General features: G+C 39.6%; 1 protein-coding gene across 7 annotated transcripts in view; it reads left to right on the top strand.

Moving 5' to 3' along the window:
• The window catches only part of FAM120C (family with sequence similarity 120 member C), a 142,232-nt gene that overhangs the window by 53,703 nt on the left and 62,831 nt on the right, over positions 1-25,698 (top strand). For 4 of the 7 annotated variants that reach the window (XM_077145923.1, XM_077145921.1, XM_077145922.1 and 1 more), the window contains exons 5-9: positions 20,735-20,837; positions 21,403-21,479; positions 21,924-22,204; positions 23,290-23,563; positions 24,202-24,373. In XM_077145923.1, the coding sequence (XP_077002038.1) occupies positions 20,735-20,837; positions 21,403-21,479; positions 21,924-22,204; positions 23,290-23,563; positions 24,202-24,373 (907 nt within the window). Of the gene's footprint in view, positions 1-10,034; positions 13,970-20,734; positions 20,838-21,402; positions 21,480-21,923; positions 22,205-23,289; positions 23,564-24,201; positions 24,374-25,698 lie in introns of those variants that run through there. The other 3 variants (XM_077145926.1, XM_077145928.1, XM_077145927.1) reach the window with 3 other exon arrangements.

Consider the following 25,698-nt stretch of genomic DNA (forward strand, 5'->3'; position numbering starts at 1 on the left):
CTTGGTAATTGTAAATAATGCTGCTATAAACATTGGTGTGCAAATGTCCATTTGTGTCCTTGCCCTCATGTCCTTTAAGTAGAGACAGCATATGGATGGGTCCTGTTTTTTTAATCCATTCTGCCAGTCTATGTCTTTTGAGTGGGGAGTTTAATCCATTAACATTTAGTTAATTACTGCATGGGTAGTACTTTCTTCTACCATTTTGCCTTTTGGATTTTATATGTTATATCTAATTTTCTTTCTTTTTACCTTTACTCATAGTCTTCCTTTCTACACTCTTCTCCACACCTCTCTTCTGTCTTTTTGTATCTGTCTCTAGTGCTCTCTTTAGTATTTCTTGCAGAGCTGGTCTCTTGGTCACAAATTCTCTCAGTGATTTTTTGTCTGAAAATATTTTAATTTCTCCCTCATTTTTGAAGGACAGTTTTGCTGGATATAGAATTCTCAGTTGGCAATTTTTCTCTTTTAATAATTTAAATATATCATCCCACTGTCTTCTCGCCTCCATGGTTTCTGCTGAGAAATCTACGCATAGTCTTATTGGGCTTCCCTTGTATGTGATGGATTGCTTTTCTCTTGCTGCTTTCAAGATTCTCTCTTTCTCTTTGACCTCTGACATTCTGATTAGTAAATGTCTTGGAGCATGCCTATTTGCATCTGTTCTCTTTGGGGTATGCTGCACTTCTTGGATCTGTAATTTTAAGTCTTTCATAGGAGTTGGGAAATTTTCAGTGATAATTTTCTCCATTAGTTTTTCTTCTCCTTTTCCCTTCTCTTCTCCTTCTGAGCCACCCACAACACATATATTCATGCGCTTCATATTGTCATTCAATTCCCTGAGTACTTGCTCGTATTTTTCCCTATATTTTCTGTTTCTTGTTGGATTTCAGATGTTCCGTCCTCCAGTTCACTAATCCTATATTCTGCCTCTCGAAATCTACCATTGCGGGTTTCCATTGTTTTTTTCGTCTCTTCTACCATGCCTTTCATTCCCATAAGATCTGTGATTTGCTTTTTCAGACTTTTGATTTCTTCTTTTTGTTCATTCCTTGCCTTCTTTATATCCTCCCTCAATTCATCGATTTGGATTTGGTGAGGTTTTCCATGTCTGTTCGTATATTCTGAATTAATTGTTTCAGCTCCTGTATCTCATTTGAATTGTTGGTTTGTTCCTTTGATTGGGCCATATTTTCAATTTTCCTAGTGTGATTTGTTATTTTTTTCGGGTGTCTAGGCATTTTATTACCTTAATTAGTTTATTCTGGAGATTGCTTTCACTTCTTTTATCTAGGGTTTTCTTGCTGGATGAATTTGTTGTCTATCTGTTCTTTGACACTCAGTTCAGCTTTATCTGGACCTCTAGTTTAGGTTTTGTTTGACAGAAGAGAATTTTTCAGTTCTTGTTTTCTTGTTTCTTGCCCTGCTTGTATGGTGCCTTCCCCCCCCCCACCCTGAGGAGGGTCTACATAGGTATTATAGACCCCAGCTGGATTTTCTCAGACCAAACTGGCCTCCTATCAGAATGAAAGAGTCACCTGCATTGGTTTTCTCTGAGGGTGAGACCCAGCAGGGTATAAGACTTTCCTGTGAAGTCTGGGCTCTGTTTTTCTTATCCTGCCCAGTATATGGTGCTTGTCTGCCTGCAGATCCCACCAGCATAAGATGATGTGGTACCTTTAACTTTGGCAGACTGTCCTTGCTGGGGCGTGGTGGAGACAGAGGAGAGGTTGTATGCTGGATTTAATGGCTTCAAATTACCAAGCCCTGGTGTCTGAATTCCTTGAGGGAGGGATTCCACCTTAGTTGGTCTTCACCCCTCCCCTGGGGAAGGCACAGGCTCCAGACAAGCCCTCAAATGAGTTTGTTTCTGCCTATGCTTGGGGCGTTGCAGCTTGAGGAGCCCTGCTGCTGTATCCAAAGGCAGTCAAGCCTTTATAGAAACACAGCCACAAAAACTTCTGTTTCCTTTTTCTTTTTTTCTTTTTCCATCAGCCCAGCCTCCTTGGCACCTGGGCAAAAATGAGCAACCTCTGCTTTGACCAGGTTCACCTGAGCCAGGGGCCTATTTTTAGTAGTCAGAATTTGTTAATTAATACCACAATTGGCGTTTGGTTGGGCTCAGCCCCTGCTGCTGGTAAAGTCTCTTTCCTTTCCCCTCTGGGAAGCAGCCTGTGGGGGAGGGGCACTGGCCACTGCAGCTTGGGGAACTCACGGTTCTGGGGGTGCTCTCAGCCAGTCGAGCTGGTCCGGACTGGGGTACACTGTGTGTCCGGTCACTAACGTAGCCCCAGAAGCTGTTCTGTACTGTTTCTGGTTATTCAGTAGTTGTTCTGGAGGATGAACTAAAACGCATACATTGCTGAGCCACCATCTTGGTGCCGAAGTCTTTCTCTTTTTTTAATGTAAGCATTTAGGGCAATAAATTTACCTCTCAGCACTGCTTTCACTCCATCCCATATTTTTTATGGGTTCGGTTCTCATTTTCATTCATATCATGATATTTCCTGATTTCCCCTATGATTTCTTCTTTGACCCATTGTTTTTTTGTTTTTTTAAGCCAGAATCATTTTTTAATAAAAAATATATATAACAACAAACAAATGCAAACATTCTTAACATATGACCATTCTGTTCTACATATATAATCAGTAACTCACAATATCATCACAGTTGCATATTCATCATCATGATAATTTCTTAGAACATTTGCATCAATTCAGATAAATAAATAAAAAGACAACAGAAAAAAATTCATACATACCATCCCCCTTACCCCTCCCTTTCATTGATCAGTAGCATTTCAATCTACTAAATTATTTTAACATTTGTTCCCTCTGTTATTTATTTTCATGCCATATGTTTTACTCATCTGTTGATAAGGTAGATAAAAGGAGCATCGGACACAAGGTTTTCACAATCACACAGTCACATTGTGAAAGCTATATCATTGTACAATCATCTTCAAGAAACATGGCTACTGAAACACAGCTCTAGATTTTCAGGCAGTTCCCTCCAGCCTTTCTATTCCATCTTGACTAACAAGGTGGTAACTATTTTATGCGTAAGAAATGCAGGATAACCCTGCAACTCCGTTTGGAATCTCTCAGCCATTGACACTTTATTTTGTCTCAATTTGCTCTTCCCCCTTTTGGTCCAGAAGGTCTTCTCAATCCCTTGATGCTGAGTCTCAGCTCATTCTAGGATTTCTGTCCCACATTGCCAGGAAGGTCCAGACCCCTGGGAATCATGTCCCATGTAGACAGGGGAAGGGTGGTGAATTTGCTTGTTGTGTTGTCTGGAGAGAGAAGCCACATCTGAACAACAAAAGAGATTCTCTTGGGGGTGACTCTTAGGCCTAATTTTAAGTAGGCTTGACCCATCCTTTGTTGGATTAAATTTCATGTGAACAAACACCAAGATTTGATGCATTGATTTTTCTTTTTATTTATTAATTTAAAAAAATTTAACAACAAATGAACAAAAACATTCTTAACATATGATCATTCCTTTCTACATATATAATCAGTAATTCACCATATCATCACAGTTGCATATTCATCATCATGATCATTTCTTAGAACATTTTGCATCAATTCAGAATAAGAAATAAAAAGACAACAGAAAAAAATAAAACGAAAACAGAAAAAAAGATTATACATACCATACTCCTTACCCCTCCTTTCATTGATCACTAGCATTTCAAACCAAATTTATTTTAACATTTGTTCTCCCTATTATTTATTTTTATTACATGTGTTCTACTCATCTGTTGACAAGGTAGATAAAAGGAGCATCAGACATAAGGTTTTTTTTTATTAATTAAAGAAAAAAAAGAAATTAACCCAACATTTAGAAATCATTCCATTCTACATGTGCAATCAGTAATTCTTAACATCATCACATAGATGCATGATCATCATTTCTTAGTACATTTGCATTGATTTAGAAGAAGAACTAGAAAACAACAGAAAAAGATATAGAATGTTAATATAGAGAAAAAAATAAAAATAATAATAATAGTACAAAAAAAAGACAAACAAACAGACAGACAAAAAAAACTTATAGCTCAGATGCAGCTTCATTCAGTGTTTTGACATGATTACTTTACAATTAGGTATTATTATACTGTCAATTTTTGAGTTTTTGTATCTAGTCCTGTTGCACAGTCTGTATCCCTTCAGCTCCAATTACCCATTATCTTACCCTGTTTCTAACTCCTGCTGGACTCTGTTACCAATGACATATTCCAAGTTTATTCTCGAATGCCGGTTCACATCAGTGGGACCATACAGTAATTGTCCTTTAGTTTTTGGCTAGACTCACTCAGCGTAATGTTCTCTAGGTCCATCCATGTTATTACATGCTTCATAAGTTTATTCTGTCTTAAAGCTGCATAATATTCCATCGTATGTATATACCACAGTTTGTTTAGCCACTCGTCTCTTGATGGACATTTTGGCTGTTTCCATCTCTTTGCAATTGTAAATAACGCTGCTATAAACATTGGTGTGCAAATGTCCGTTTGTGTCTTTGCCCTTAAGTCCTTTGAGTAGATACCAAGCAATGGTATTGCTGGGTCGTATGGCAATTCTATATTCAGTTTTTTTAGGAACCGCCAAACTGCCTTCCACAGTGGTTGCACCATTTGACATTCCCACCAATAGTGGATAAGTGTGCCTCTTTCTCCACATCCTCTCCAGCACTTGTCATTTTCTGTTTTGTTGATAATGGCCATTCTGGTGGGTGTGAGATGATATCTCATTGTGGTTTTGATTTGCATTTCTCTAATGGCCAGGGACATTGAGCATCTCTTCATGTGCCTTTTGGCCATTTGTGTTTCCTCTTCTGAGAGGTGTCTGTTCAAGTCTTTTTCCCATTTTGTGATTGGGTTGGCTGTCTTTTTGTTGTTGAGTTGGACAATCTCTTTATAAATTCCGGATACTAGACCTTTATCTGATATGTCGTTTCCAAATATTGTCTCCCACTGTGTGGGCTGTCTTTATACTTTCTTGATGAAGTTCTTTGATGCACAAAAGTGTTTAATTTTGAGGAGCTCCCATTTATTTATTTCTTTCTTCAGTGCTCTTGCTTTAGGTTTAAGGTCCATAAAACCACCTCCAATTGTAAGTTTCATAAGATATCTCCCTACATTTTCCTCTAACTGTTTTATGGTCTTAGACCTAATGTTTAAATCTTTGATCCATTTTGAGTTAACTTTTGTATAGGGTGTGAGATACGGGTCTTCTTTCATTCTTTTGCATATGGATATCCAGTTCTTTAGGCACCATTTATTGAAGAGACTGTTCTGTCCCAGGTGAGTTGGCTTGACTGCCTTATCAAAGATCAAATGTCCATAGATGAGAGGGTCTATATCTGAGCACTCTATTCGATTCCATTGTTCAATATATCTATCTTTATGCCAATACCATGCTGTTTTGACCACTGTGGCTTCATAATATGCCTTAAAGTCTGGCAGCGTGAGACCTCCAGCTTCGCTTTTTTTCCTCAAGATACTTTTAGCAATTCTTCCAGATAAATTTGCTTATTGGTTTTTCTATTTCTGAAAAATAAGTTGTTGGGATTTTGATTGGTATTGCATTGAATCTGTAAATCAGTTTAGGTAGGATTGACATCTTAACTATATTTAGTCTTCTAATCCATGAACACGGTATGCCCTTCCATCTATTTAGGTCTTCTGTGATTTCTTTTAACAGTTTTTTGTAGTTTTCTTTGTATAGGTTTTTTGTCTCTTTAGTTAAATTTATTCCTAGGTATTTTATTCTTTTAGTTGCAATTGTAAATGGGATTCGTTTCTTGATTTCCCCCTCAGCTTGTTCATTACTAGCGTATAGAAATGTTACAGATTTTTGAATGTTGATCTTGTAACCTGCTACTTTGCTGTACTCATTTATTAGCTCTAGTAGTTTTGTTGTGGATTTTTCCGGGTTTTCGATGTATAGTATCATATCGTCTGCAAACAGTGATAGTTTTACTTCTTCCTTTCCAATTTTGATGCCTTGTATTTCTTTTTCTTGTCTAATTGCTCTGGCTAGAACCTCCAACATGATGTTGAATAATGGTGGTGATAATGGACATCCTTGTCTTGTTCCTGATCTTAGGGGGAAAGTTTTCAATTTTTCCCCATTGAGGATGATATTAGCTGTGGGTTTTTCATATACTCCCTCTATCATTTTAAGGAAGTTCCCTTGTATTCCTATCTTTTGAAGTGTTTTCAACAGGAAAGGATGTTGAATCTTGTCAAATGCCTTCTCTGCATCAATTGAGATGATCATGTGATTTTTCTGCTCTGATTTGTTGATATGGTGTATTACATTAATTGATTTTCTTATGTTGAACCATCCTTGCATACCTGGGATGAATCCTACTTGGTCATGATGTATAATTCTTTTAATGTGTTGTTGGATTCGATTTGCTAGAATTTTGTTGAGGATTTTTACATTTATATTCATTAGAGAGATTGGTCTGTAGTTTTCTTTTTTTGTAATATCTTTGCCTGATTTTGGTATGAGGGTGATGTTGGCTTCATAGAATGAATTAGGTAGTTTTCCCTCCACTTTGATTTTTTTGAAGAGTTTGAGGAGAGTTGGTACTAATTCTTTCTGGAATGTTTGGTAGAATTCACATGTGAAGCCGTCTGGTCCTGGACTTTTCTTTTTAGGAAGCTTTTGAATGACTAATTCAATTTCTTTACTTGTGATTGGTTTGTTGAGGTCATCTATTTCTTCTTGAGTCAAAGTTGGTTGTTCATGTCTTTCCAGGAACCCGTCTATTTCATCTAAATTGTATTTATTAGCGTAAAGTTGTTCATAGTATCCTGTTATTACCTCCTTTATTTCTGTGAGCTCAGTGGTTATGTCTCCTCTTCCATTTCTGATCTTATTTATTTGCATCCTCTCTCTTCTTCTTTTTGTCAATCTTACTAAGGGCCCATCAATCTTATTGATATTCTCATAGAACCAACTTCTGGTCTTATTGATTTTCTCTATTGTTTTCATGTTTTCAATTTCATTTATTTCTGCTCTAATCTTTGTTATTTCTTTCCTTTTGCTTGCTTTGGGGTTAGTTTGCTGTTCTTTCTCCAGTTCCTCCAAGTGGACAGTTAATTCATGAATTTTTGCCTTTTCTTCTTTTCTGATATAGGCATTTAGGGCAATAAATTTCCCTCTTAGCACTGCCTTTGCTGTGTCCCATAAGTTTTGATATGTTGTGTTTTCGTTTTCATTCGCCTCGAGGTATTTACTAATTTCTCTAGCAATTTCTTCTTTGACCCACTCGTTGTTTAAGAGTGTGTTGTTGAGCCTCCACGTATTTGTGAATTTTCTGGCACTCCGCCTATTATTGATTTCCAACTTCATTCCTTTATGATCTGAGAAAGTGTTGTGTATGATTTCAATCTTTTTAAGTTTGTTGAGACTTGCTTTTTGACCCAGCATATGGTCTATCTTTGAGAATGATCCATGAGCACTTGAGAAAAAGGTGTATCCTGCTGTTGTGGGATGTAATGTCATATAAATGTCTGTTAAGTCTAGCTCATTTATAGTAATATTCAGATTCTCTATTTCTTTATTGATCCTCTGTCTAGATGTTCTGTCCATTGATGAGAGTGGTGAATTGAATTCTCCAACTATTATGGTATATATGTTTATTTCCCTTTTCAGTGTTTGCAGTGTATTCCTCACATATTTTGGGGCATTCTGGTTCGGTGCGTAAATATTTATGATTGTTATGTCTTCTTGTTTAATTGTTCCTTTTATTAGTAGATAGTGTCCTTCTTTGTCTCTTTTAACTGTTTTACATTTGAAGTCTAATTTGTTGGATATTAGTGTAGCCACTCCTGCTCTTTTCTGGTTGTTATTTGCATGGAATATCTTTTCCCAACCTTTCAGTTTCAACCTATGTTTATCTTTGGGTCTAGATATCTTTCCTGTAGACAGCATATAAAAGGATCCTGTTTTTTAATCCATTCTGTCAGTCTATGTCTTTTGATTGGGGAATTCAGTCCATTAACATTTAGTGTTATTACTGTTTGGATAATATTTTCCTCTAACGTTTTGCCTTTTGTATTATATATATCATATCTGACTTTCCTTCTTTCTAAACTCTTCTCCATACCTCTCTCTTCTGTTTTTTCGTATCTGACTCTAGTGCTCCCTTTAGTATTTCTTGCAGAGCTGGTCTCTTGGTCACAAATTCTCTCAGTGACTTTTTGTCTGAGAATATTTTAATTTCTCCCTCATTTTTGAAGGACAATGTTGCTGGATATAGGAGTCTTGGTTGGCAGTTCTTCTCTTTTAGTAATTTAAATATATCATCCCACTGTTCCATGGTTTCTGCTGAGAAATCTACACATAGTCTTATTGGGTTTCCCTTGTATGTGATGGATTGTTTTTCTCTTGCTGCTTTCAAGATCCTCTCTTTCTCTTTGACCTCTGACATTCTAACTAGTAAGTGTCTTGGATAACGCCTATTTGGGTCTAATCTCTTTGGGGTGTGCTGCACTTCTTGGATCTGTAATTTTAGGTCTTTCATAAGAGTTGGGAAATTTTCAGTGATAATTTCTTCCATTAGTTTTTCTCCTCCTTTTCCCTTCTCTTCTCCTTCTGGGACACCCACAACACGTATATTTGTGCGGTTCATATTGTCCTTGAGTTCCCTGATACCCTGTTCAAATTTTTCCATTCTTTTCCCGATAGTTTCTGTTTCTTTTTGGAATTCAGATGTTCCATCCTCCAAATCACTAATTCTATCTTCTGTCTCTTTAAATCTATCATTGTCGGTATCCATTGTTTTTTCCATCTTTTCTACTTTATCCTTCACTTCCATAAGTTCTGTGATTTGTTTTTTCAGTTTTTCTATTTCTTCTTTTTGTTCAGCCCATGTCTTCTTCATGTCCTCCCTCAATTTATCTATTTCATTTTTGAAGAGGTTTTCCATTTCTGTTCGTATATTCAGCATTAGTTGTCTCAGCTCCTGTATCTCATTTGAAGTATTGGTTTGTTCCTTTGACTGGGCCACATTTTCAGTTTTCTGAGCGTGATCCGTTATCTTCTGCTGGCATCTTGGCATTTAGTCAGATTTCCCTGGGTGTTGGACCCAACAGGTTGAAAGATTTTTCTGTGAAATCTCTGGGTTCTGTTTTTCTTATCCTGCCCAGTAGGTGGCGCTCGTGGCACATGTTTGTCTGTGGGTCCCACCAGTAAAACGTGCTGTGGGTCCTTTAACTTTGGAAAACTCTCGCCGTGGGGGAGGTTCACCAGCCAAAGCGGCTTGGAAGAGTGGCAGCTGGCCCGGGGATCCGAACACGGGGAGGGTCGCCGGCCGCCACAGCCCGGGAGAGTGCCCGTCCGAATCTCCTAGTCGGCCCGGGGCGCCAAGCGTGATGGGAGGGCACCAGCCGCTGCGGCCCAGGAAAGTGCACCATTCCCAGCCGGACTGGGAAGTCACATGTCTGGAAGGGACCCCGGTAAGCGTTCTCCACAGCCTGGGGATCTCCGATCCAATTCTCCCAGTTGGTCCGGGGGGCCGCGCATGGGGGGGTTCGCCAGTCACTGCGGCTTGAGGGGACCGCCTGTCCACTTCTCCCAGTTGGCCCGGGAAGGAGGAAGGGAGGGACACTGGCCGCTTGCCGCCCCGGCCCGGGGAAGCCCGCGCCCCTCGGCGATCTCACCGGAGCGGGTTCTCCCAGCCAGTCAGCCATTCCAGGATGGGGTACGCTGTCTTTTTTATCTCTGTCGTGGCTCCGGGAGCTGTTCTGTATCGTTTCTACTCCCCTAGTAGCTGTTCTGGAGGAGGATCTAAGATCCGCGTGTCTTACTAAGCCGCCATCTTCCCTGGAAGTCTGTCTTTCAGATGAGTGAAATCAACGTCTAGTCTTGTTGCTAGAAGTGCTGGTACAGATCATGATAGTATGTTTCTTGGATTATATTATGTATTGAGACCTGTAACATCATCACTTAGACATCACCAGCCTTTCCAATTTCCCTTCTTTCTTTCCATTCTGTTTCTTCCAGCTCTGGATCAGCAGCGGCGGGAAAGGCCCTGACGGCTCTCCAGACATAAGGTTTTCACAGTCACACAGTCACATTGTGAAAGCTGTATCATTATACAATCATCATCAAGAATCATGGCTACTGGAACACAGCTCCATATTTTCAGGCATTTCCCTCCAGCTTCTCCATTACATCTTGACTAACAAGGTGACATCTACTTAATGCATAAGAATAACCTCCAGGATAACCTCTTGACTGTGTTTGGAATCTCTCAGCCATTGACACTTTGTCTCATTTCACTCTTCCCCCTTTTGGTTGAGAAGGTTTTCTCAATTCCTTGATGCTGAGTCTCAGCTCATTCTAGGATTTTTGTCCCATGTTGCCAGGAAGGTCCAGACCCCTGGGAATCATGTCCCACGTAGACAGGGGAAGGGTGGTGAATTTGCTTGTTGTGTTGGCTGGAGAGAGAGAGGCCACATTTGAGCAACAAAAGAGGTTCTCTTTGGGGTGACTCTTAGGTTTAATTTTAAGTAGGCTTGACCTATCCTTTGTGGGGTTAAGTTTCATATGAACAAACCCCAAGACTTGACCCATTGATTTTTTTTTTAATGTGGGCAGGCACCGGGAATCGAACCTGGGTCCTCTGGCATGGCAGGCCAGCATTCTTGCATGCTGAGCCACTGTGGTCAGACCCATTGAGTTTTAAAGTATATGGTTAAATTCCTAACTTGTAGGTCTAAGTTGTAGCTTATTTTTTTGGTGTGAAAAATAGCATATATACAAAAAAGCAATAAATTTCAAAGCACATCCCAACAATTCATTATAGAACAGATTTCAGAGTTTGGGTTACAATTCCACAATTTTAGGTTTTTACTTCTAGCTGCTCCAAGACACTGCAGACTAAAAGACATATCAATATAATGATTCAGCAGTTATACTCATTTGTTAAATCCTGTCTTCTCTGTTATAATTCCACCTTCTCCTTTAATCTTTCTCCCAACCTTTAGGGATATTTGGGTTATGCCCATTGTAACTTTTCCATGTTGGAAAGGGGTGTAGCTAATATGGGATAGGGGGATGGAACTAGCTGTTGTTCTAGAGAGGCTGCCCTCTCTGCATTTTAGGACTTGTCTGGTCCAGGGACCCATCTTTAAGTTGTAGGTTTCTGGAAAGTTACCTTAGTGCATGGCATTTGTGTAGACTCACATAAAGTAGTAGGCGTTCTTTAGGATTGACAGGAATGGTTTTGGTTGGGGTTTAGCAAACCATGGCAAATAGCCATATCTCACTGAAGCTTGTGTAAGAGTAGCCTCCAGAATAGCCTCTCGACTATTTGAACTCTCTTAGCCACTGATACCTTATTTTGTTATGATTCTTTCCCCCCTTTTGGTCAGGAAGGCATTGTTGATCCCATGGGGCTAGAGCCAGAGCTAATTCTTGGGACTCAACTCCTATGTTACCAGGGAGACTTTTACCCTTGGGTGTCATGTCCCACATAAGGGGGAGGATAGTGGTTTTACTTGCAGAGTTGGGTTTAGAGAGAGAGAGGCCACATCTGAGCAACAAAAGAGGTCCTCTGGGAATAACTCTTAGTCATAACTATAGGTAGGCTTAGCTTCTCCACCACATAAATAAGGTTCACAAGAGTAAGCCTCAAAATCAAGGGGGCTGTTGACTTGGGAGTCCCTAATGGTTGAGACAGTATCAGGGCTTTCCCTAGTGGTCAAGTTTAATAGTTCTATACTTTTTCTCTCATCCCTCAAGAGACTTTGCCAATACCTTTTAATTGTCTGCTCAACATACTCTGAGATGTATCTGGGCATTACATACAGAATTACAAGCCCTCATTCCCATTCTGGGCTACATGTGTTTGGATTATTTAAATGATCTATCCAGACAGGTTGTGTTAGATTATGTGCTACAGAAAATTTACATTTAAGACAAAATATACCTTTCTTCCTTTGGTCTCATAGAGTAGGTGAAGTTCTAAAATACAATGTCCTCCTTACCCGTGTATTCTTATTTACCTTAGGCCCAACCCAGTCAGTTTCTTTCTTATCTCTTGTTGAAGCCTGATCTCTTTTTCAGTTTCTTTTAACAGTTGTTGTATCGGGCAATATTGCCTTTCAGACTTACAGAACTTCTACTCTGAGTCTTAGGTGTCACACAGGTACCTAAAGTTCCATGGAAATATTAAGTTATACATTTACAGTACAGCCTCTCAAAATCTAGAAATATCAATTACTGCTCCTGACTAAATATGGCTGCTATAAGAGCTTACAACCTAGACTCCGATTTTCCTGTAGCAAGTATTTTCTGAATGCAACCATACAATCTTTTCTCTTTTGTTTCTGGCTTATTCTGCATCACATAATGTCCCCCAGGTTCATTAACATTGTTGTATGCCTCACCACTGTGTTCCTTTCTGTGGCAGCACAATATCTGATCATAAGTATACACCACAGTTTGCCATTTTACTTTTCAGTCAGTCAGTATCCTTCAGCCACCTCCATCCATTGGGCATCATCTATATTGTCCAAAGTCAACAGCCCATGACTCACATTATCCTCACTTAGTTGTATAATAATCAGCACTCTCAATTTTCATTCCATTGTAATCAGAGAAAGTGCTTTGAATAATTTCAGACTTTTAAAAATTTATAAAGGCTTGTTTTATGCCCCTGCATATGATCAATCCTGGAGAACGTTCCATAAGCACTAGAGAAGAATGTATGTCCTGGTTTTGGGGGTGTAATGATCTATATGTCTGTTAAGTCTAATACATTTAACACATTATTTAAATTATCTATTTCCTTGTTGATCTTCTGTCTGGTTGTTTTATCTATAGAGGAACTATGTATAGAGTTCTATCTATTGTGAAGTCTCCCACTATTATGGTTGAACCATTTATTGCTTCCTTCAGTTTTGCCAGTGTTTCACTCATGTAGTTTGGAGCTCCTTGATTGGGAGCATAAACATTTATGATTGCTATTTCTTCTTGGTAAGTTGTCCCTTTTATTAATATATAGTATCCTTCTTTGTCTCCTATGATGTCTTTACATTTACAGTTTATTTTGTCTGATATTAATATAGCTACTTCGGAATTCTTTTGTTTCCAGCTTCCATGGAACATCTTTTTCCATCCTTTCATGGTCAATCTATTTATAACCTTGGGTCTAAGATCAGTCTCTTCTAAGCAGAATATAGATGGATCATATTTCTTAATCCATTCTGCCAATCTCTATGTTTTAATTGGTGAGTTTAGTCTGCTCACATTCAGAGTTTTTACTGAAAAGGCATTTCTTGAATCTACCATCTCATTTGTATTTTTTCCAATTTTTTAAATTGTATAATATAACATATATACAAAGCAAAGAAATTTAAAAAAAAGCAATAGTTTTCAAAGCACTGTTCAACAAGCAGTTACAGGACAGATCCCAGAGTTTGTCATGGGCTAACATATGATCCCCGTGTATTTTTCCTTCTAGCTGCTCCAGAATATAGGAGGCTAGAGGGCTTAAATATTTTTTTATCCTCACAATTGACTTTTGTTTCCCTCATTTTTTTGTGAAAAATATCATATATACAAAAAAAGATATACATTTCAAAGCACATCACCACAATTAGTTGTAGAACATATTTCACAGTTTGACATGGGTTACAATTTCACAATTTTAGGTTTTTACTTCTAGCGGCTCTAAAATACTGGAGAATAAAAGATGTATCTATTTAATGATTCAGTATTCACATTCATTTGTTAAATCCTGTGTTCTATGTATAAATTCCACCATCACCTTTTATCTTTCTGCCCCTCACTTTAGGGTTGTTTGGGCTATGGCAATTCTAAATTTTTCATATTTAAAGGATCTGTCACTAATATGGGGTAGGGAGATGGCACTATCTGATGTTCTGGAGAGACTGGGCTAGGTTTCAGGACTTATCTGGACCAGGGGCCCATCTGGAAGTTGTAGATTTCTGGAAAGTTACTCTAGTGCGTGGAGCCCTTGCAGAATCTTATAAATTGCCCTAGGTATTCTTTAGGATTGGCTGGAATGGTCCTGGTTGGGGGTTGGCAGGTTATGATAGGTAGCAAGGTTTACCTGAAGCTCGCGTAAGAGCAACCTCCAGAGTAGCATCTCCACTCTATTTGAACTCTCTCTGGCACTGATTCTTTATTAATTACACTACTTTTCCCCGATTTGGTCAGGATGAAATTGTTGATCCCATGGCACCAGGTCTGGATTCATCCCAGGGGGTCATCTCTGATATTGGCAGGGAGACATTCACCCCTGGATGTACTGTCCCATGTAGGGGAAAGGGCAATGATTTCACTTGCAGAGTTGGGCTTATAGAGACTGAGGCCACATTAGAGCAAGAAAAGAGGTCCTCCAGAAGTCACTCTTAGGCATGCCTATAGGGAATCTAAGCTTCTCCGCTACCTACAAAAGCTTCACAAGAGTAAGCCTCATGATTAAGGGCATTGCCTATTGATTTGGGTGTCCCTAAAATTTGACACAGTATCGGGATTCCCTGATGGTAAGGTTTAATAGTTTGGTATTCTTTCTCCCCTCCTTCAGGGGACTTTGCTAATATATATATATATATATATATATATATATATATATATTTTGGCATGGACAGGCTCTGGAAATCGAACCTGGTCTCCAGCACAGCAGGTGCGATTTCTGCCACTGAACCACCAGTGCACTGCCCTCTGATACTTTTTTGATTATCTGCTTAATATACTCTAGGATGTATCCAGGCATTACAATGAATCTATACAAGATTAAAGGACCTCTTTCTTATTCTGTGCTTCCTGTGTTTCAGTTGTTCAAATGAGCTATACAGATACGTTGAATTAGATTATGCACTACAGAAAATTTCAGTTCCAGACCAAATAAACCTTTCTTCCATTGGTATCAAAGAGTATGTGTGATTCTGAAATATAGAACCACTGTCTTCCTTACCCCTGTGTTCTGAGTTACTTTAAACCCAACCTGTTTGGCTTTGTTCTTATCTCTAAATATCAAGTTATATATATAAAACAGACTCTCAAACTCCAGAAATAATAATCCCCACTCCAGACTTAATGCGTCTGCTCTTAAAACTTACAATCTAGGCCCCTGTTTTCTTATAAGCATTTTCTAAAGGTGACCATGCCATTTTTGTTCTTTTGTTTCTGGCTTATTTTGTCTCACCAAATGTCCCAAATGTTCATTCACAGTGTTGCATGCCTCACGACTTTGTTCCTTTTTGTATCAGCACAACCTTCATTCATAAGTATACACCATCGTTCGCCAATCTACTTCTCCGTCAGTGCATCCTTCAGCCACCTGCATTCATTGGGCATCATGTAGAAGGCCCAAAGTCCACAGTCCATGAACATCCTCAATTTTAGATAATTTCGTTGTTCCCAAGAGAAAAAAAACCAATAAACACACGCTCGCCAAATAGAAAATCTAACCTCCTCTTAACTCGTGTCCTTCCCCCCATTATTTACCTCTGCTGTTGCTGTGGTAGTGCTGATGGTGTCCTTTGAACACAGCTCATAGCATGCAATAGCAGTTTTCTCCCTGTACCCTGGACTTAAACACTCTTTATAAAAGAATCATATCTTTGAAGTAATTCTTGCAAGAACTAATTCATATTTCTAGTGTTAATTAGTGGGACATATAGGTCTATTCAACTCCTTTCTATCTTGTTCACTTTCAATATGGTAGTATTACTTATAGACCTACTGGAGAGCCACCTTCACTCCTATCTATTCCTTTACATTGGAGTTCAACCTCATTAGCTAATGGTTCACCCATCTCTAGCTTCTATGTATCTCTATGTCCCCTGTATTCTGTATTATAAGCCTCTGATTATACCTTTATGCTTGTCATAAAAGTGGAATCCTACAGTATCTATCCTTTTATGTCTGGCTAATTTCGCTCAGCATTATGTCCTCATGGCTCATCCCTCTTGTCATGTGCTTCAGGACATCATTTTGTCTTACTTCTGCATAATATTCCATCATATGTATATGTCACATTTTGTTGATCCACTTTCTGTTGATGGGCATTTGGTTGGTTTCCATCTTTTGGTGATTGCGAATAATGCTGCTTTGAACATTGACATGGAAATGTCTGTTTGTGTCATTGCTTTCAGCTCTTCTGCATATATACCAAGTAGTGCTATTGCTGGGTCATAGGGCAACTCGATATTTAGTTTCCTAAGGAACCACCAAGCAGTATAATGGTGGCTGCACCATTATACATTCCCACCAGCAGTGTGCATAAGTGTCCCAGTTTCTCTACATCCTCTCCAACATTTATAGTTTCCTGTTTGTTTAATAGCAGCCACCCTTATAGGTGTGAAGCTGTATCTCATTGTAGTCTTGATCGGCATTTCCCTTAGTCAAAGGAATTGAGCATCTCTTCATGTGCTTTTGAGCCATCTGTGTTTGCTCTTCAGAAAAATGCCTATTCATATCTTTAGCCCATTTTATAATTGGGTTGTTTGTTCTTTTGTTGTTGAGTTGTACGATATCTTTGTATATACAGGAAATCAAACCTTTGTCCAGTATGTGATTTACAAATATTTTCTCCCATTGAGTTGGCTGCCTCTTTTTAGGACAAAGTCTTTTGAGGTACAGAAGCATTTGATTTTGAGGAGTTCCCATTTATCTATTTTTTATTTTGTTGTTTGTGCTTGGCTGGTTGGACTTCTTTGATTTGAATATTTCTATTTTTTTTAGAGGTTGGGAAGTTTTCCCCCATTATCTCCTTAATTCATATTCCTAGCCCTTATTCTTCTCTTTTCTTTCTGGGACACTGATAATTCTTATATTTGTGCGCTTCATGTGTTCTATCATTTTCCCTGAGATCCAATTCAGATTTTTCCGTCTTTTTTTGCCATTTGTTCTTTTGTGCTTTCGACATCAATTGTTCTGTCCTCTAGTTTGCTTATTCTTTCTTCTGCATCTCCAAATCTGCTTTTCTGTGTCTCTAGTATATTTTTAATTTTTTCTGTAGTATCTTTCATCTTTATGATATCTGCTCTTTTTCTACTTATTCTTACACATTCTTCTTTATGCTGTTCTAGTGTCTTCTTGATCTCCTTTATGTCATTAGCCAACCAGTTGAATTTATTTAGTAGAGTTGTATAAACATCTTTGATTAGTTGTTCCAAAATTTTTGTCTCCTCCAGTGTTTTCATTTGGTCATCAGTCTGGGCTGTATCTGTCTCCATCTTCAGTTGCTTTGTGATTTTTTGTTGTCTTCTGCACACTCAGTTATCTTCATAGGATTACATTGGAAGTTGATTTTCTTCACTAAAGGTTTGTATTTTCAGGATGGGCATGGGGTGGGGCACAGGCTGTGGAACAGGGACATGGTAGTGGAATGTGGCTCAGAGCTAGGTGTGGGTGGGTGCACTACGTTGGTGTCTGGGGTGTGGGGATGGGTTTGTAGGGAGGCAACATGGGTATCATGGGGTTGTGGTGCACCTTGGGCAGGTCTTGGAGCACAGGGGAAGGGTGCGACATGGGGGACTTGGAGGCAGGATGTGGTGGAATGCAGATCACAGAGGCAGTGTGTTGTAAGGGGTGCGGGTGTGCAGGGAGCAGGATGGTGGGGCATGGGGGTGGGTGTGCAGCCAGTGGGCAGGTTGCAGGGGGGCAGGGTGTAGTGAGTTGGTGCAGTGTGTTTCGGGAGGCAGGGCATAGGTGCACACCACATGGGTCATGGGGGGGGCAGGTGTGGGTGTGGGGGCTGGTACACGGGCCAGGGCATGAGTGCACATGGGGCACAGCATAGGTGCACACGTGAGCATGGGACAGGGGTTTCAGGGTGCATGGTTCAGGGGGGCAAGGGGGGGGAGTCCAGGATGCAGGTGTGTTCGAGCAGAGGGCATCAGGGGTGTGGGGTCTGGGTGTGTGCTGGGCTTGCGGGCGTGGGGCGCAGATGCATGTGTACATGCATATGCAGGCAGCAGGGTGCTTTTGCCTGGGTCTTGTGAGATGCTGCTTGGGGCGCCAGGGGTAGGTCTCAGTTGTGTGGGACACGGGGATTGGGTTGCAGGATGCAGGGTGCAGGGTGGTGCTTGCAGCATGAGGGGTCATGGATCAAGTGTGTTAGATATGGTGTGGCACTGGCAGTGGGGGTGGGCAGTCTGCAGGGATGTGGCTTACTTCCTCATCCCTGCCTTCATGTCCCTGAACTACTGAGGGCCCCAGGCCTCCATTTGGAAAGGGGCATGTTAGGTTCTTTGCACTAGCTGGATGGTCTTCCTTTCTCTGTACCTCAATTCCTCAACTTTTTCTTCAAAGACCTCCCTATATAGTGTAGAAGACCCCTGGGTCATGTGCACCCTGGAACTGCTATCTCGGTTGTTTTTCTGTCACTTCTCTAGCTGTTCTTTGGAGCAGGGTTGAACTCAGCCTATCCTATTCCACCATCTTCTTGGAAGTCCAAGTTACAGATCTGGTACCTTCTTATCGATGTTTTCTTCTCTTCAATTCAGTGGTTTGGAATATTTTTCCAGTCTCTATCATCCTCTAGTGTCTAAGTGGGATTTGGTCTTTTTTTTTGCATGGGCAGGCACCAGGAATCGAACCTGGGTTTCTGGCATGGCAGGCAAGAATTCTGTCACTGAGCCACTGTCGCACCACCCAGGATTTGGTCTTTTATTAGTTGTTTCTGAGGGGAAAAAAACTGATTTGTCCTCTGTGGCCATCTTGATAACTTCACTCTATATTGAAATGTTTTCAACTTCACTTACTCTTTGATATAGAGCCTATACAATGAGGTTTTTTTTTTTCATGGGCAGGCACTGGGAATCCAACCTGGATCTCCAGCATGGCAGGTGAGAACTCTACCTGCTGAGTCACCATGGCCTGCCCCGTACAATGAGGTTTTGATTTTCCTTATTTTATTTTTCAATTCTATAATTTCCTTTGTTTCTTCTTTTTGTCTTTTATTTCTTGTTGAGGTGTTCTGTCTTTTATTTGTCTCAAAGGTGTTCCACATTATACATTGATGAAAACTGTGTGGCACTTATGACCTCAGTTACATGGTGTTTCAGTTTTCTAAAGCTGTTGGAATGTAATATACCAGAAATGGATTGGCTTTTACAAAGGGGATTTATTAGGCTACAAATTTAAAGTTCTAAGGCCATGAAAATGTCTGAATTAAGGCATCAACAAGATGATACCTGGACTCTGAAGAAAGGCTGCCGGCATCTGGAACACCTCTGTTAGCTGGGAAGGCACATGGCTGGCATCTGCTAGTCCTTGCTCCTGGTTTGTTGCTTTCAGCTTCTGATTCCAGTGACTTTTTCTTTTTTCTTTTTCCTTTTTTTTTTTTTTTTAAATATTTTCATTGACATAGCTTCACACACATACAACCATGCATGGTGTACAATCAGTGGCTCACAATATCATCACACAGTTGTGTATTCATCACCATGATAATTTTTAGAACATTTGCATCATTCCAGGAAAAGAAATAAAAAGAAAAAACTCATATACCATATCCCTTACGCCTCCCTCTCATTAACCACTAGTATTTCCATCTACCCAAATTATTTTACCCCTCATCCTTCCTATTATTTATTTTCTTTTTTTCCATATTTTCTTTTACTCAACTATGTATACCATTGATAAAAGGTTTCAAGTTGTTAATAATGGAGGGGGTATGTGGGTACTCTATATTTTCTGCATGTTTTTTTCTGTAAACCTAGACTTCTCTAATAAATACATATATACTTGAAAGAAAGAAAATATACAAATGGTCAACAAGCTCACAAAAAGATGTTCAACATCACGAATCATTAGGGCCCCTAATACATTCTACATTGTTGTTCAGAATGTAAAATGGTATAGCCGCTATAGAAAATACTTTGGCCGTTCCTCAAAAAGTTAAACATACAATTACCATACAACCCTGCAATTCTTATCCTAGGAGTATTCCCAAAATTACTGAAAATAGGCACTCAAACAAGTACATGTGCACTCATGTACATAGCAGCACTCATCCAATAACCAAAAGGTAGAAACCGCCCAAATATACATCAGTAGATAACTAAACAAATGTGGTATACAATGGAATATTATTCAGCTGTAAAATGGAATGAAATATTAATATATGCTACAGCATACATCCCAAGATGCCATGCAAAGTGAAAAAAGCCAGATAGAAAAGCTCACGTATTGTATGATTCTTTTTATACGAAATATCCTGAATAGATAAATCCATACAGACAGGACACAGATTGGTGGTTGCCAGGGTATGGGAGGAGGGGAAGGAATGGGTAAGGGGGCTTTATTTTAGAGAGTTACAACTGTTTTGAAATTGGATAGAGGTGGTGTTACACAACAAATTGTGTATGTAGTAAATGCCACCAAAATGTTCACTTTAAAATGGTTATTTTTATGTTATGTGAGTTTCACCTCAATAAATTACTTAAAAAACAAAAATTATATATTTATATAAAGAAAACACACCAAAATATCTTTAAGTGTTGGTACTATGTGGTATTTTTCCTATCCTTATGTATTTTTATCTAATGAACTTGTGATCATTTTAGAATAGCACAAATTATTTCATATTTTGAAAATTGGCTCTCTTGGGTTTCTTTAAATATTTGATTTCTGTTACTGTTTTCACTTCTACATGAGTTTCATAAAAAGACACTCTCATGTTGTTTCTTCTTCTGAACATCTGGTGTTCCAACATCCAGTCCAGGACAGAAGATAAAATAGAACGATTCAAGAAAGCTGTTGAATACTATTCAGTCACAACCAAACTCTCTACATTGCCAGTGGGTCCCTCCTCCTTTCTAGGTAAGGCTTCCATCTGTCCCCAAGCTACTTTTTCTATAGGGAAAATTGAGTTGGTCCTTCAGGAATGCCTGGGCCAGATGGAATCACTTGTTGTGCTGTGCCCTCCTGGAAGTCATTCCTGTTTTAGTAGGCATTCTCTTTTTGATTTGCATGTAATAAGAGAGCTGATATAAGAAAGGTCCCTGCTTTCTCAAATTTATAGATGGGTCTAATGCATTTTCCTTAGTTTAGGCTTCTTCTGGGGTTAACCTCCATACTGGCCTGAGAGCAGCCTAATATATGTAAAGTAGCCCTGTCTTTGGGGTCAGAACTGAGTTTGTTTTCCACCTCTGCCACTTACCAACTGTTTGATATTGGTGAAAGTTATATTTATATATCATGTGGTTCATGATACCTAATTTTTCGAGTTATTAAATTAATTAGTGTAAGGGAAACTTGCATGGCACATTGTAGCTGTTCAATGAAGCATAACAATAATAATTTTCAGCTGATATGGGGTGAGTGGAATATAACATGGTAGAATTATTAGGATTGACTGAAGCATAATCCTTTCTATTGGCATCAGGTTTTTGGAATAATCCGCTTGGAAATCCTCCCCTTCCACGAAATCAGATGGGTACCATGTCTGCTGGAAAGCCAATAGTAAGTATCCTTTAAATGGCCTGAGACTATTTGATAAAATTAGATACTCAGATTTCTTTTTCATTTTTATGAGCTGAATTAAGGAGTTAGGGTAATTCAGTGTTATCAGAGTATCAAGGCTGTATATAACTATGTCACATTCTCAACTTCAGGGCAGCAGACTATGTAAAGAAAACATCCAATTTAGTAACCATTAGATAGTCGTGAAGGTACATTAGCTGATGTTAGAGAATGGTTCTAGGAGATCTGGATGGCCCTTTTTCCTGCTTCTGGAGGATTCTGTTCATAAATCACTGCTAGAATTATTTCTTTTTATTCTCAGTAGATTCTTTGTATCCCAACAATTCTCCTTCCTCATATCATCCACTGTATCACAACTTCTGAGGAACCATCTCGGAGCGTAGTAAAATGTTAAATAGCCTTTCTGTCTGTTTTGTCCTTTAGTTTTCTCACCGAGTACCCCAGAAAATGAAATACTCACCATCATTCCCAGTGGAATCCAACTCATCTCTTCTCCTTTCCTCACGTACTCTGGGGGAATCCCCTGCTTTTTCTCAGAATCCCGTGCTGCGGGACAGCCACTTTGCCAATTGGGCTGTCTCTTACGATTCCTCCACATCCCAGTTTCCCAATTACTTGACTTCCAAAGCCTCATCTCCTGTGGAACCAGACTCTTCCCACTCCTCTTCCACTGATGGTGATGAGGTGAATGGAGCCAGCTCCAAGTAAGTATCTTTATAGATGCTTCAAGGGAACAAACTTTTGGGGCATCTGTATTCCTTTCCTGATAACCTTGGTAGGGGGTATATGGAAGTGTATGTTACTGGCTTTTCTCTGTGACTCTTTGCTCCTAAGCTAAGTAGAAAGACTTTTCTGTGCTTTCCTACTTCATGCTCATTTCAGCCCTCTACAATTAGTAATTTTCAGGCAACCAGGCCACTCAAGTAAAAGGTAGCATAGCACTGGGTTAGGGAAGCCCTGGGATGGGTGGGCTATGTATCGTGGCCGTCATTTCTTAATTTGTAAAGGGGTAAATTGAACGTTAAAAAAAGGAAAAGTATATCTAGTTGGAGTTTGGGATATAGAGCAGGCAGTTATATTGCTTAGTAAGACAAGGTTCTGAGGATTAGAACAGTGAGATTTTGTATTAGCTTCCTTGTTCTTAGATTATTCCTCCAGGTAGTTTATTCCTGGGAAACAGAGCTGCTTTGAGATTTCAATTGTGCTTATTTTCTTAGGACATAAACAGACTCTGAATATGGCCTCTTACAAGTTGTAAAGGATTCAGAATGATTCCCATGACTTTTTTTTTTTTATTAACGGAAAGAAAGAAAAAAAAGAAAAAAAAGAAATTAACACAACATTTAGACATCATACCATTCTACATATGCACTCAGTAATTCTTAACATCATCACATAGATGCATGATCATCATTTCTTAGTACATTTGCATCAGTTTAGAGGAACTAGAAACACAACAGAAAAAGATATAAAATGTTAATATAGAGAAAAGAAATAAAAGTAGTAATGATAGTAAAAAACAACAACAAAAAAACCCTAAATCTCAGATGCAGCTTCATTCAGTGTTTTAACATGACTTTTGATTGCTTTGGTTTGGGTCAAATGAAAGAAGCCAGAGAGGGCAGTGATAGCCATTGAGAGGAAAGGTGTCAGGTCCATTGCTAACCCAGTGTTCTGACTTCCAGGGGGTTTGTGAGATTTCTTGGGATCAGAATGAACATCTCCTTGAGTTGGAATATCTTTATCAACCTCCCTTCTCTCTTCTACATTGTCTTTATAACTTTTTTAGTCACATTACAGAAGCACTTCAGCAACAGCCTGGATGGGAGAATCCCAGTGGTGACAGAGGGTCCTGGGTACAGCCCATTGATGCTGGAGTTTCAGATGCCAGCCTGGGTGATAGTGAGCCCCACATCCCATCTCTGCTGTCTATGTCTACGAGGAACCACATGGACATTACCATTCCTCCCTTACCTCCAGTAGCTCCAGAAGTCTTGCGGGTTGCTGAACACAGACACCGCAGGGGTCTTATGTACCCTTATATCTACCACGTTCTCACTAAGGTGAGAGCATATTGGTATTTACCTCCCTGTCATTAACACTGTACTTCACATTTCCTAAGACTGTAAGTTACCAAAGAAAATTCTGAGCACTAGTATATGAAAGGCATTAAAAGAGGACCATATACTGGGGCCCCTCATTGCTTTAAGGGCCTTAGGGTAAAGCGAGATCAATAAGAGTTGGTACTATGCAATAGCTAGAAGAGATGAGTGCCTATGAGACTTGGAAGAAGACAATACACCAAGTTGGTAGACTCTGATTCTAGTGATGAATACAATCTAAGAAGAAGCTTTATGCCCTTGTTCCTCACCTTTCTTCTGCTTCTGCAGAGCTGTTACCTTCCTCCAGCCTTTCTATACACATCCATTCCCCAGCAATATGTCTAAGATGGACTTTTCCCATTTAGTCAGCTGTATTCAGTTATAGCTGAGACTTTAAAAATGAAATAGAGCTATAAGCTGGCTGTGGTTGGTTGGACTTGTTACAGCCTCTTCTTTGTCTGAAAGTCTGTCTAAATACAAGTGGAAAAATTTAGTGACTAGATCACAGAGGCTATAGTTCTTTCCTGGTTCTTCTCAGTGCAGTTCCAAACTTTGGGGTAACTCCTTTTCTCCTTTTTCCCGAACAATTTTCTTGTTAGGGTGAAATTAAGATCCCTGTATGTATTGAGGATGAATGTAACATGGAGCTACCCCCAGCTGCTCTCCTGTTCCGATCAGCTCGTCAATATGTATATGGAGTCCTTTTTAGTCTGGCTGAGACACAGCGGAAAATGGAACGCCTGGCCATACGGCGGCGGCTCCCTGTGGAAGGTAAGTGTAGTTCTAGCTTTGGCAGTTCTCTCAAAGGTTGAAGCAGGGCAGAATCATTTTTACAAAGCACATCATACCTTTGGCTATGGAGTAGTCTTTGATAAAATGCAAAATTCACCAGACTGTGTTGCTATGGAAAATACATAAACTTAAGCCCTAGTTCTTCAATCATAAAGCTCTCAGAGTGCCTATTATTTGTAAGAATCATGCTGGGCTTTGGTAACACAGGAGTATTTGACACAGTCTCTTCTCAGTGAGGTTTTTAATTTGAGATCTGATGTGGTAGACAGTTGTAGCCATTGTGGTATTTTTAGCAGCAGTGACATTGTCAAATTAGCATGTGCAAAAAAAAAAACACTCTAGACTTCTGCTACTGGGAAGATGGAATAGATATACATTTACCATGCCTCTTGCTATGTACAACTAAAATCCCTGGAGATTACATATAAAATAAATATAAGACATCCTGGCAGACAGAGAAAAGAAGACAGACTGGCTAAGAACTTAGATTCAGAGGAATGGTATTTTGGTGAGTTATCTGGGTTTTTTTTTTGCCTTATATATCCAAGACTGGGTGTGGGAGAGGGTGGTAACCCAGAAACACCAGCAGGTGCAGACCAAAAAGAACCCACGAAAAAGCTTGCTTTCTCTTTTGCGAGTGATCAGAAGGGAACAGTCTAGCAATATAAAAAACTTTTGTATTATAACTGCTCTGCTCTAGCCAAACAGCACAGAAAAAAACTGTGGCCCACTCACACTCTAGCCAGCAAAGGCCAAATGAAGAGTGTAGACTTCCACCCTTGCTAGGCTCTAACAAATTGCCCCAATTGTCTCTGCCAGGGAGGTAACAGATGAAGCAAGTGTGGTTACTAGAATGACTCTTCTCTCTATGGTGTCAGCATAGCCTGGGCTTCCACCCATACCTGACAGTAATCAGGTGCCCCCCGCCCCCCTCTGATTCAAGGCTGGGATGGTGTCAGAAGAAACTAAGTGGAGAGTCAGAATTTTCACCACTTAGCTGTAACAAGGCCACCTTCCCACATTATTGGCCACCTGGGGACAAATAATGAGACAACCCTTCCCCTCCTAGCCTTGGTGTAATCAGTGGAGGCCTAGTGGGGAACCAGAAATTTTATTACTCCATCCCATCCCCTGGGTTTAATGAAGCCTTAGTGGTAAACCTGAACTTTCACCCCCACCTGGCAAGAACATGACAGTGTCTCCTTTCAGCCACCAGAGCAGTGTCAGAAAAGACCTGCTAAAACACAAAATTTAAATGAAGCCCAATATTTTATAAAATAATAATAGAAATGTCAAAGTTTCAA

This window comes from Tamandua tetradactyla, chromosome X, assembly GCF_023851605.1.
Source record: "Tamandua tetradactyla isolate mTamTet1 chromosome X, mTamTet1.pri, whole genome shotgun sequence".
Lineage (NCBI taxonomy): Eukaryota > Metazoa > Chordata > Mammalia > Pilosa > Myrmecophagidae > Tamandua > Tamandua tetradactyla.